The sequence below is a fragment of the Oncorhynchus tshawytscha genome, linkage group LG11, assembly GCF_018296145.1.
Source record: "Oncorhynchus tshawytscha isolate Ot180627B linkage group LG11, Otsh_v2.0, whole genome shotgun sequence".
Lineage (NCBI taxonomy): Eukaryota > Metazoa > Chordata > Actinopteri > Salmoniformes > Salmonidae > Oncorhynchus > Oncorhynchus tshawytscha.
In genome coordinates, this window is record NC_056439.1 from 12087478 (window position 1) to 12101369 (window position 13892).

General features: G+C 42.2%; 1 protein-coding gene across 3 annotated transcripts in view; it reads left to right on the forward strand.

Moving 5' to 3' along the window:
* Window positions 1–489: 489 nt before the first annotated feature.
* The window catches only part of LOC112234412 (tetraspanin-5), a 30097-nt gene continuing 16694 nt past the window's right edge, over window positions 490–13892 (forward strand). Inside the window, exons 1-4 of one of the 3 annotated variants that reach the window (XM_024402513.2) lie at window positions 490–1152; window positions 4295–4345; window positions 8897–9043; window positions 12400–12570. In XM_024402513.2, coding sequence (XP_024258281.1) covers window positions 1069–1152; window positions 4295–4345; window positions 8897–9043; window positions 12400–12570 — 453 coding nt within the window. In that variant the 5' untranslated portion in view covers window positions 490–1068. Of the gene's footprint in view, window positions 1153–1449; window positions 2574–4294; window positions 4346–8896; window positions 9044–12399; window positions 12571–13892 lie in introns of those variants that run through there. The other 2 variants (XM_024402512.2, XM_024402515.2) reach the window with 2 other exon arrangements.

Here is a 13892-nt window from a genome sequence, read left to right on the forward strand (position 1 = left end):
AAGAGGAGCGATTAATGGGAAGGATGGCCATCTGAATCAAGGTTAGTTTGGCAGCTGGGGTGAAAGAGGAGCGATTACGATAAAGGAAACCAAGTCTAGATTTAACTTCAGTCTGCAGCTTTGATATGTGCTGAAAGAAGGACAGTGTACTATCTAGCCATACTCTCAAATACTTGTATGAGGTGACTACACACACACATGTCCCCAAACAACAATTTGACAATTGTCCAGATTACATAGTTTCTAAACAATTAAACTAATTTAGTCCAGGAAAAAGGAAAAAAAAGAAGCGTTGATTAGAAGGAGTGCTAGGGCGAATCTAGTTTTGCACAGGCACACTTCACAGAGTAGGCGTTCTCTTACGTAAATATGCAAATACCTGCTAGAACGCGCCAATAGGATCTCGCTAGATGGTGCTTGGCTCTGCCCCCCTCCTAATGGTTCTGCCAACTATGACTAATTTGTTCCCACTGGAAACGACAGGCTGTGATCTATCTTGGGTTAGTTATAAACATATTTGGTATAGATCTATTGCCTTGTTCAAAATAACTGGGAACTCGGGAAAATACGAGGTAAAATCATGACCTCAGTGAATTTCAGGTCGGAAAGTCGGAGCTCGAGAAAAAGGAATTCAGAGTTGGATGACCGTTCAAATCGATTTTCCCAGTGTTTTTGAACGCACTGAAGTCGGCAGTTGTAGTGTTGCATGAAGTCCGTCCTAGTCATGACAGGAAAATCTCTCGTTGGTCGGTGGACACGTCTATCAAATAACAGCCATGTCTAGATCATGGACTAGACTCGAATGACGAAAGGTTTTAATTTGGTCCGGTTTATATACTGTATGGTGGAAAAATATATTTAGGATACGACCTTCTGTATTTGTTTTGAAGCAGATAGTTTGTGACCCTACGCATGTCAAAGAGGAAGCAAGATGTTGAACAATTGTCAGAGCATTTCTACTGGTTGAACCGTTAACTGTGGGTTTTACGAAAAGATCTGTCGAAAGCAAACCAGATTGGATATGATTTAACCCTATTCTGGTGGGCGACATTTGTAAATACGAGCCAAATGATGTCCGGAAAGCATTTCAAGGCTCATGAAGTCAGTTGCTGTATCAAATATTTCATATTTGGATTCAATATAATATTTTGGGTAAGTAAGTGTGCTATATCACGTTTTCAGTGTCTATAATGGCTCTATAGACTAGCCTACATCATATTGAAATGCTTTTTAACCTTGGCCCGCGTTTCATATATGGGGGCATATGGGCAAGGAATTTGTGTCATTAATGTTTTTTATGTCTTACATCAAGGGATGCAATAAATAAGATAATTGAACGGTCGACCGTTATTAACGTTGAATAGGGGCTTTATCGGGAGACTAACGTACGGGACTCCAATAATAGCCGAATCGATGGTTGGTGCAGCAATGTTGAACTGAAATAGTAGAATTATGGTTTATTTTGATAAACGCGGGGTCCGGACCTATACAGACAGCTTTCCCCCTGCTGCTCGTTGTCATTATAAGTATCCATATGTGATTACGTCATACGGATATTTTTTTGGTCATTAAATCTGTAGGTCCTACTGCTCATGGCATACCTTAAATTAAATGCAAGCTATAGCAGTTTACATCAGATGACAATGAATTAGGGTTGCCAACTGTCTCGTATTAGCCGGGATGTCGTTTATACTGGGCGAAATTGGTTTGTCCTATATTCATCCAATCACAGTATAGGGTAAACGCGGCAATTCCTGCACAGTAATGTCTGTTGTTGTTTGGTCGGTGTGGCATATCAAGGAAATATGGATAAACCTGCAAAAAATAAAAGCTGCAGCTACAGCAGCTACAACAAACAATGGGAAGCAAAAAAGAGGTGGGTTTAGCCCGCGTTATTCCGTCTTGTATTCTCAATTGGCCATGGAGGGGAGAATGACCTAACTCAGCATGCATCCACAGAAATGCACAAGAAGGCCACGCTAGCTAAAGGTGCTAGCAATATCGGTGCAGCTTGTTGATGAGAGAGGTTGAAGGAGAATTGCAAGAATCTTGCAAACTAACCGGCGGGCCACAAACAGACAAATAACAGTGCAGTACAACAGTGGTGTGCAGAACGGCATCTCGGAACGCACAACTCTTCGATCCTTGTCACGGATGGGCTATTGCAGCAGACGACCACACCGGGGCTCCACTCCTATCAGCTAAAAACAAAAAGAAGCGAGTTCAGTGGGCACGCCATCACAAACACTGGACAATTGAGGAGTGGGAAAAACATTGCATGGTCCTATGAGTCGTGGTTTCTGTTGCGTCATGCTGATGGCAGAGTCAGGATTTGGTGTAAGTAGCATGATTCCATGGACCCATCCTGCCTGGTGTCAACGGCACAGGCTAGTGGTGGTGGTGTACCGCTGCCCAATCTGCAGCAACTGCATGATGCCATCGTGTCAGCACGGACCAACATCCCTGTGGAATGTTTCCGACTTGTAGAATCCATGCCCAGAAGAATTCTGGCTGATCTGGAGGCAACGGGGGTCCAACCCAGTACTAGATGGGTGTACCTAATAAATTGGCAGGTGAGTGTAGGTCGGCTACAGCGCAGCGTTTTCAACGTACATGTTTGCAACATGCAAAATTTCAAATGTAATGTTAACATGTAATTACTCAAGTTGTAGCCTAAGTAGTCTACTGTCACAATACTCTATCATAGTCATATTTTTCTCTACGGTAATTTCATTGTGCCTGCCTACCATGGCAGCAGGTTGCCTAGATGGACCAGTAACTGGAATATTGCTGGTTCAAGCAAAAAAGTGGCGACTGAACTGGAAGTATACTGGCAGGTACCATCAACTGCATTTGTGCATCTGAGCAAGGCATTTACACTTAAACTGCTCTCCAGCTCTGTGGCTGACACTGCACCTCTCAACATGTGTGTAAATATACAGTATATGGGGGCAGGTTGAGATATACAGTATACAAATTTCAGTTTCTTATGAAATGGACAATAGTGTATCTATTCTATTCAAATCTATCCTAAGGGACAATGTAATGTGGGACCCAAAATTCATGATTGCCAATTGCCAAGTGACAATAGGTTGAGTGGCACTAAAGGATAAGGGGGCATGAATTACATCTACAGTATATCTAAAATAGATAAGAGTATACATGTAAATACAAATGTATTGACGTTGTAACACGTTATATAATTTTTACCATCAATACACTCCAAAAAGACCAGAAAGCAAATGCAGATATGGTGCATGCAATGTGTTTCGACTATGTCTTCTGAAGTGAACCATTATACATCGGATTGATTGTTTGAGTCATACAGTATAGTCTGTGATATCTGTTGACACAGTGCCTACCATTTGTTGCCATTGTAAGATGTTCCCGTGCTGATTGATAGGTTAGATTCTACATTCAGTAGACTACTGACGGAATCCTTGTCTTTTCAAAAATAATACAAATCATTTTGGGCTAATTATTTATTTTCATGTACTGTAGATCCTCACATCTTGTACAGCATAACCTGACAGATGATGTGAACTTCAGGTTAAACGTACACTACGGCACTCTAATACACTGTGAGGCAAATCTATTTGTTACAGATGGATGTGCCCTATATTAATTCACTTATGTTTGACTTCTGCTGTAAGGATGTAGATCCATTGATATAAAACCTATAGGCAGGTTCACCGGACACAATTAAGCATAGTCCTGGACTAAAAAGCGCTTTCTATTTGGAGATTCTGGGCCAGTTTCCTGAATATATGCCTCTTTGACTAAGAATCATTTTTAATGGACAATCTCAATTTGACATGGTTTTTAGTCCAGCACTAGGCTTAATCTGTATCAAGGAAACTGGGCCTTAGAGTGTTCTTTAGTCCAGAACTAGTCCAGGCCTAGTCGAGCCTGGTCTAAGATCTGTTTTCCCTCATCAATAGCTTTTAGGGGTGTTGGTAGTATGCATTGATGGAAATGCAGGAGGCTGTTGTTCTTTAATATTTTTGTTCACATTATTTCAGGGTTACACAATTTAGCATTTTAGTCCCACTCCATAGAGTTATGGCAGTTCTAAATTCCTGTCTGGAAAATTGCACGAATCCTCCTACATTTGAGAAATAATTGGTTGACGTTAACCTCAACAACATTCAGTACATTTCTCATATCTTGATGGTTGATTTAATGGTGGAATAATTTTCCTTAACCACAACTCAGTCGATAAGCCAGAGAGCATGCCTTTAGTTTTATATTAATAACTCATATCAAAAATACTTGTCTGCCTGTCTGTTCACAGTTACTCGGAGTGGCGTTCCTTGGCATAGGGCTTTGGGCATGGAGCGAGAAGGTGAGTCCAGCTGAGATCCCTGGGTGTCCTGTATCATTAGATAACTAATTGTTTATTTATTTTTTATCTGTTTATCTCTCACCTGTTGTTTTAGCTAGCTCTCCCAATCAACACCTGCGATTACTTTATGCCTCGCTGTATGTCTCTCTCAAATGTCAATATGCCTTGTATAATGTTGTTCAGGTTAGTTATCATTGTTTTAGTTTACAATGGAGCCCCTAGTTCCACTCTTCATACCTCTGATACCTCCTTAGTCCCACCTCCCACACATGCGGTGACCTCAACCATTACAACCAGCATGTCCAGAGATACAACCTCTCATATCATCACCCAGTGCCTGGGCTTACCTCCGCTGTACCCACACCCCACCATACCCATGTCTGCGCATTATGCCCTGAATATATTCTACCACGCCCAGAAATCTGCTCCTTTTATTCTTTGTCCCCAACGCTCTAGGCGACCAGTTTTGATAGCCTTTAGCCGCACCCTCATCCTACTCCTCCTCTGTTCCGCGGGTGATGTGGAGGTAAACCCAGGCCCTGCATGTCCCCAGACACCCTCATTTGATGACTTCTGTGATCGAAAAAGCCTTGGTTTCATGCATGTCAACATCAGAAGCATCCTCCCTAAGTTTGTTTTACTCACTGCTTTAGCACACTCTGCCAACCCTGATGTCCTTGCTGTGTCTGAATCCTGGCTTAGGAAGGCCACCAAAAATTCTGATATTTCCATACCCAACTATAACATTTTCCGTCAAGATAGGACTGCCAAAGGGGGAGGAGTTAGCCTGCAAAGTAATGTCATACTTTCCAGGTCCATACCCAAACAGTTCGAACTTCTAGTTAAAAAAATGTATCTCTCCAGAAATAAGTCTCTCACTGTTGCCGCCTGCTGCCAACCCCCCTCAGCTCCCAGCTGTGCCCTGGACACCATTTGTGAATTGATCGCCCCCTATCTAGCTTCAGAGTTTGTTCTGCTAGGTGACCTAAACTGGGATATGCTTAACACCCCGTCCTACAATCTAAGCTAGATGCCCTCAATCTCACACAAATCATCAAGGAACCCACCAGATACAACCCTAAATCTGTAAACAAGGGCACCCTCATAGACGTTATCCTGACCAACTGGCCCTCCAAATACACCTCCGCTATCTTCAATCAGGATCTCAGCGATCAGTGCCTCATTGCCTGTATCCGCTACGGGTCCGCAGTCAAACGACCACCCCTAATCACTGTCAAACGCTCCCTAAAACACATCTGCGAGCAGCCCTTTCTAATCGACCTGGCCCGGGTATCCTGGAAGGACATTGACCTCATCCCGTCAGTTGAGGATGCCTGGTCATTCTTTAAAAGTAACTTTATCTTAGATAAGCATGCTCCGTTCAAAAAATGCAGAACTAAGAACAGATATAGCCCCTGGTTCACTCCAGACCTGACTGCCCTCGACCAGCACAAAAACATCCTGTGGCGGACTGCAATAGCATCGAATAGTCCCCGCGATATGCAACTGTTCAGGGAAGTCAGGAACCAATACACACAGTCAGTCAGGAAAGCAAATGCCAGCTTTTACAAGTAGAAATTTGCATCCTGTAGCTCTAACTCCAAAAAGTTCTGGGAAACTGTAAAGTCCATGGAGAACAAGAGCACCTCCTCCCAGCTGCCCACTGCACTGAGGCTAGGTAACACGGTCACCACCGATAAATCCATGATAATCTAAAACTTCAACAAGCATTTCTCAACGGCTGGCCATGCCTTCCTCCTGGCTACGCCAACCTCGGCCAACAGCTCCGCCCCCCCCCTCCCGCAGCTACTCGCCCAAGCCTCTCCAGGTTCTCCTTTACCCAAATCCTGATAGCAGATGTTCTGAAAGAGCTGCAAAACCTGGACCCGTACAAATCAGCTGGGCTTGACAATCTGGACCCTCTATTTCTGAAACTATCCGCCGCCATTGTCGCAACCCCTATTACCAGCCTGTTCAACCTCTCTTTCATATCGTCTGAGATCCCCAAGGACTGGAAAGCTGCCGCGGTCACCCCCCTCTTCAAAGGGGGAGACACCCTGGACCCAAACTGTTACAGACCTATATCTATCCTGCCCTGCCTATCTAAGGTCTTTGAAAGCCAAGTCAATAAACAGATCACTGACCATCTCAAATCCCACCGTACCTTCTCCGCTGTGCAATCTGGTTTCCGAGCCGGTCACGGGCGCACCTCAGCCACGCTCAAGGTACTAAACGATATCATAACCGCCATCGTTAAAAGAGAGTACTGTGCAGCCGTCTTCATCGACCTGGCCAAGGCTTTCGACTCTGTCAATCACCATATTCTTATCGGCAGACTCAGTAGCCTTGGTTTTTCTAATGACTGCCTTGCCTGGTTCACCAACTACTTTGCAGACAGAGTTCAGTGTGTCAAATCGGAGGGCATGTTGTCCGGTCATCTGGCAGTCTCTATGGGGGTGCCACAGGGTTCAATTCTCGGGCCGACTCTTTTCTCTGTATATATCAATGGTGTTGCTCTTGCTGCGGGCGATTCCCTGATCCACCTCTACGCAGACGACACCATTCTGTATACTTCTGGCCCTTTCTTGGACACTGTGCTATCTAACCTCCAAACGAGCTTCAATGCCATACAACACTCCTTCCGTGGCCTCCAACTGCTCTTAAAACGCTAGTAAAACCAAATGCATGCTTTTCAACCGTTCGCTGCCTGCACCCGCACGCCCGACTAGCATCACCACCCTGCATGGTTCAGACTCATATCAAACATCTCCAATCCAAAATCAAATCTAGAATCGTCTTTCTATTTCACAACAAAGCTTCCTTCACTCACGCCGCCAAACTTACCCAAGTAAAACTGACTATCCTACCGATCCTCGACTTCGGCGATGTCATCTACAAAATAGCTTCCAATACTCTACCTTATACCTTACTCCATCTTATACCACCCACCACTGCGACCTGTATGCTCTAGTCGGCTGGCCCTCGCTACATATTCGTCGCCAGACCCACTGGCTCCAGGTCATCTACAAGTCCATGCTAGGTAAAGCTCCGCCTTGTCTCAGTTCACTGGTCACGATGGCAACACCCACCCGTAGCACGCACTCCAGCAGGTGTATCTCACTGATCATCCCTAAAGCCAACACCTCATTTGGCCGCCTTTCCTTCCAGTTCTCTGCTGCCTGTGACTGGAACGAATTGCAAAAATCGCTGAAGTTGGAGACTTTTATCTCCCTCACCAACTTTAAACATCTGCTATCTGAGCAGCTAACCGATCGCTGCAGCTGTACATAGTCCATCGTTAAATAGCCCACCCAATTTACCTACCTCATCCCCATACTGTTTTTATTTTATTTACTTTTCTGCTCTATTGCACACCAGTATCTCTACCTGCACAGGACCATCTGATCATTTATCACTCCAGTGTTAATCTGCTAAATTGTAATTATTCGCCTACCTCCTCTTGCCTTTCACACACAATGTATACAGACTCTTTTTTTTCTTTCTTTTTTCTCTACTGTTTTATTGACTTGTTTATTGTTTACTCCATGTGTAACTCTGTGTTGTCTGTTCACACTGCTATGCCTTATCTTGGCCGGGTCGCAGTTGTAAATGAGAACTTGTTCTCAACTAGCCTACCTGGTTAAATAAAGGTGAAATAAAAAAGCTGACTGCTCAAAGAATTTGTAACACTTTCAAGTGTCTGCAGGTATAGTGCATTATAATGCACTTATAATGCATTGTAAAACTTTTTGAGCATAATGTCTTATAATTATTTAATAGTGATCCACACTACATACCAGCCAATTTGAGTTAGTTGAAATGTTCATACATAGACTTTCGACATTATAAGCCTGTTTATAAGACATTGTAAAGGCTCATATACATGCTTATAACAAGTTATCAAGCATTATGCTTGCAGGCTTTAAGTAAAGTGTTACTGAAGAGATCCTAGTGTTATTTATTATTTCTGTTCTACCAATAAAGAAGTATCATATGTCATATTAATAGATCACAGGTTTATAAGTCTATGACGAGACTGACCCATGTTAAATAGTGTTCCACACCCATCTGCCCTGCATGTGATTTATTTCTGTTAAAAAATTTAAAAACACTGGAGTTTTCCAGTGGGAAGCATGACTTCAAAATGACTCCTGAATGGATTGGACACATTCACAGGTTCATTTGTATTTTTTAGGGATCCCAATTTCTTCATTGTGTTTGCTCCTATTTTGGCTTATATTTCTAAGCTGTTATGAAGGCGGTGTGTATGTGCATGCATATATGTGTGTGCGTGTACATATCCGGGCGTGGATTTGTGCGTGCGTGCATGTGTGAGCCCTTGTACAATATCGTGTATGCTTGTGTCTTTGTCATGAGAGTCCTAGAATGGAATCATTTTAGTATGTCCAATAAGGTCTCCATTGCTCAAGCTTTGTGTTTCAAACTCTATAAAACAGTTGACATGATTGACTATGAATAAAAAAACATAACTTATTGACTATTATATCTAGTGATCACCCCCCCTCCTCTCTCTCTCTCTTCCCCCCCCAGGGTGTGCTCTCCAACATCTCATCCATCACCGACCTGGGGGGCTTTGACCCCGTCTGGCTCTTCCTGGTGGTGGGAGGAGTTATGTTTATCCTTGGCTTCGCTGGTTGTATCGGAGCACTGAGGGAGAACTCTTTCCTTCTCAAGTTTGTATGTTCTCCTTGTTATTCGAGAGCATTATATTTTACATTGATATGACATAACATTGGAAGTATTTTTCATCCCCCTGTCAATACTTAACCCTACCCTACCAAGCAATTATAGGGCCACTCCAATGTGTGTACTAAACCACAGCTTTACGGAGCAAGTTTGTGTTTTTTGTTGTTTGGACTGGTGAATTATTGCTCATAATTATGTCTTAATGACTTCTTTATTACATTGTGATGTATTTTATGAAGTCATGGTTATGTCAGTATAAGGGCGTTTTGTTAACATCTTTTTAACATCCAGAAAATAATGTCTTTATCAGGTTGTAATATCAACCAAAATATGACCTCTTTCCCATGACTTCTTGATGTCGTCATGAAAGAGACCTTGGGTAACAGAGACCATTTGGTTGTAATCTGGTTATATGATGACTTCTCAACCAGTTTAACAACCAGAAACATTTTTCCCCCTGGGGATTGGTGGGCCTTTGATAAAAATGAGGTACACTCTTAGAAAAAAGGTGTTATCTAGAACCTAAAAGGGTTCTTCGGCTGTTCCCATAGGAGAACCCTTTGATGAACCCTTTTTGGTTCCAGGTAGAACCCTTTTGGTTTCCAGGTAGAACCCTTTCCACAGAGGATTTTACATGGAACTCAAAAGGCTTCTACCTGAAACCCACATTTTTTTTATCCTATGGGGACAGCCGAAGAACCCTTTCGGAAGTCTTTTTTCAAAGAGTGTAGATGAAAGGGGGTTTTAGGTTTATGACAAAAAGCTTTATATTGAGTCTTATAAACCAAGTCAACATCTTAGAAGAGCTCTATTATAAAATGTCAATGGAATGTTGAATGGATTGGCAATGAATTGTTAGAGGTCCAGAATGGATTCATTCTCTCTCTTGAACTGGGTGATGGAGGGGTTAGCTGAAAGTAGAAAGCTTGAAAACAACAAGTGATTACTAATGTGTTTGCATAATATATTTGGCTGGCAGTGTTGATTAGTTCAGTTTTTTAAAAGTTCAGTTGCTTTATCTACAAATATGTAGCGTTTGTTCATGTTTCGTATACTGTGATATGCTTTGATCCAGTGGGAAACATTTGGAATGCTAAATAATGACTTCATGTCCTGGCTGTAAACTGTTTTGCTGGTTGTAAAGACCAAATCATTTTTTTCACGATGACATATCCAAGTCAGATAACAACTAGTTAAAGGACATGTTTTTCTGGTTGCTAAAAAGATGTTTAGCACTGTTGGGAGATTTGGAAAGCCATATTGAAATCAGTCAACAATATAATACTTTTATTAGAAATAATCATATTTAACTTACAATCTGTGCGATTTAGAAAGGTTCAGAATTTATGTGAAACAGCAGAGTTGAAAAATATATGGCACATGGAAATCATAAAAGGGTGGTTTACGGAGATAGGTGGGATGGGCTGTGGGGTGGGTTTAAAAGCTCATATTCTATAATAGTTATGACTGAAAACAAAATATATAATGTTTACCGAATGTGTTTAAGTACTATCTATCCAGATATAATGTACAGTTGAAGTCGGAAGTTTACATACACTGAGGTTGGAGTCATTGAAACTTGATTTTCAACCACTCCACAAATTTCTTGTTAACAAACTATAGTTTTGGCAAGTTGATTAGGACATCTACTTTGTGCATGACACAAGTAATCTTTCCAGCAATTGTTTACAGACAGATTATTTCACGTATAATTCACTGTATCACAATTCCAGTAGGTCAGAAGTTTACACACACTAAGTTGACTGTGCCTTTAAACAGCTTGGGAAATTATTATGTCATGGCTTTAGAAGCTTCTGATAGGCTAGTTGACATCATTTCAGTCAATTGGAGGTGTACCTGTGGATGTATTTCAATGCCTACTTTCAAACTCAGTGCCTCTTTACTTGACATCATGGGAAAATCTAAAGAAATCAGCCCAAGACCTCAGAGAATTTTTTTTTTGTAGACCTCCACAAGTTTGGTTCATCTTTGGGAGCAATTTCCAAATGCCTGAAGGTACCACGTTTATCTGTACAATAGTATGCACGTATAAACACCATGGGACCATGCAGCCGTCATACCGCTCAGGATGGAGACACGTTCTGTCTCTTAGAGACAAACTTACTTTGGTGCGGAAAGTGCAAATCAATCCCAAAGCAACAGCAAAGGACCTTGTGAAGATGCTGGAGGAAACAGGTACAAAAGTATCTATATCCACAGTAAAACAAGTCCTATATCGACATAACTGAAAGGCCGCTCAGCAAGGAAGAAGCCACTGCTCCAAAACCGCCATAAAAAATCCAGACTATGGGGACAAAGATCGTACTTTTTAGAGAAATGTCCTCTGGTCTGATGAAACAAAAATAGAACTGTTTGGCCAAAATGACCATTGCTATGTTTGGAGGAAAAAGGGGGAGATATTGCAAGCCGAAGATCACCATCCCAACCGCGAACACGGGAGTGGCAGCATCATGTTGTGAGGGTGCTTTGCTGCAGGAAGGACTGGTGCACTTCACAAAATAGATGGCATAATGAGACAGGAAAATTATGTGGATATATTGAAGCAACATTTCAAGACATCAGTCAGGAAGTTAAAGCTTGATCACAAATGGATCTTCCAAATGAACAATGACCCCAAGCATACTTCCAAAGTTGTGGCAAAATGGCTTAAGGACAACAAAGTCAAGGTATTGGAGTGGCCATCACAAAGCCCTGACCTCAATCCCATAGATCATTTGTGGGCAGAACTGAAAAAGCGTGTGCGAGCAAGGAAGCCTACAAACCTGACTCAGTTACACCAGCTCTGTCAGAAGGAATGGGCCAAAATTCACCCAACTTTTGTGGAAGGCTTCACAACTTCTGACCCACTGGGAATGTGACGAAATAAATAAAAACTGAAATATATCATTCTCTCTACTATTATTCGGACATTTCACATTCTTAAAATAAAGTGGTGATCCTAACTGACCTAAGACAGGGAATTGTTCCTAGGATTAAATGTCAGGAATTGTGAAAAAGTGAGTTTAAATGTATTTGGCTAAGGTGTATGTAAACTTCCGACTTCAACTGTATATCAAATAACTATATTCTTGCTATGTAACTAGTGTGAAAAAAGTGCCATATACGTAAACCTGTGTAGAATGTACATGTAACAAAAAAAATTATGTTATTTTTGTCCCCCGAAGAGGGGTGATGGGCCACAAACATTTTTAAATAGAAAATAATAAAAATACATTTACAAAACGTCCTATCGCAAAACAGTATACCACCTGATCATAAGTAATTTGAGCCAATTTTTCTGGCTGGGTATCCCATATTCAGTGTTGGCCAACATTGCTCTGTTCCAGTTCTCCGTGTTCCTGGGGATCATCTTCTTCCTGGAGCTGACAGCTGGAGTCTTGGCCTTTGTCTTCAAGGACTGGATCAAGGACCAGCTCAACTTCTTCATCAACAACAACATCCGGGCGTACCGGGATGACATTGACCTGCAGAATCTCATAGATTTCACCCAAGAATACGTAAGAGCAGTTATCTTTTCACAACTGTCTTTCTGTGTGATAAGATTAATAATTTACTGGTGCACCCAGTGGTGTAGTGAGGGCTATACGCAGGTACAGTGCCTTCTGAAAGTATTCAGAACCCTTGACTTTTTCCATATTTTGTTACGTTACAGCCTCTTTCTAAAATTGATTTTTTAAAATGATCATTCCCTCATCAATCTACACACAATACCCCAATAATAACAAAGCAAAAACAGTTTTTTATACATTTTTGCTAATTTATAAAAAATTAAATATTGAAATATCACATTTACATAAGTATTCAGACCTTTTACTCAGTACTTTGTTGAAGCACCTTTGGCAGCGTTTACAGATGAGTCTTTTTGGGTATGACGCTACAAGCTTGGCACACCTGTATTTGGGGAGTTTCTCCCATTCTTCTCTGCAGATCCTCTCAAGCTCTGTCAGGTTGGATGGGGATCGTCACTGCACAGCTATTTTCAGGTCTCTCCAGAGATGTTCGATCGCGTTCAAGTCCAGGCTCTGGCTGGGCCACTCAAGGACATTCAGAGACTTGTCCCGAAGCCACTCCTGCGTTGATTGGCTGTGTGCTTAGGGTCGTTGTCCAGTTGGAAGGTTAACCTTTGCCCCCAGTCTGAGGTCCTGAGAGCTCTGGAACAGGTTGTCATCAAGGATCTCTCTGTACTTTGCTCTGTTCATCTGATCCTGACTAGTCTCCCAGGGCCTGCTGCTGAAAATCATCCCCACAGCATGATGCTGCCACCACCATGCTTCATTGTAGCGATGATGCCAGGTTTCCTCCAGGTGTGATGCTTGGCATTCAGGCCAAAGATTTCAATCTTGGTTTCATCAGACCAGAGAATCTTGTTTCTCATGGTCCTAGTCCTTTAGCGGGCTGTCATGTGCCTTTTTACAGAGGAGTGACTTCCATTGGGCCACTTGACCATAAAGGCTTGATTGTTGGAGTGCTGCAGAGATGGTTGTCCTTCTGTAAGGTTCTCCCATCTCCACAGAGGAACTCTGACCAAGGTCACCTCCCTCGACACAATCCTGTTTCGGACCTCTACGGACAATTCTTTCGACCTCATGGCTTGGTTTTTTTCTCTGACATGCACTGTCAACTCTGGGACCTTTAAATAGACAGATGTGTGCCTTTCCAAATCATGTCCAGTTAATTGAATTTAACACAGGTGGACTCCAGTCAAGTTGTAGAAGCATCTCAAGGATGATCAATGGAAACAGGATGCACCTGAGCTCAATTTTGAGTCTCATAGCAAAAGGTCTGAATACTTGTGTAAATAAGGTACTTGAGTGTTTTA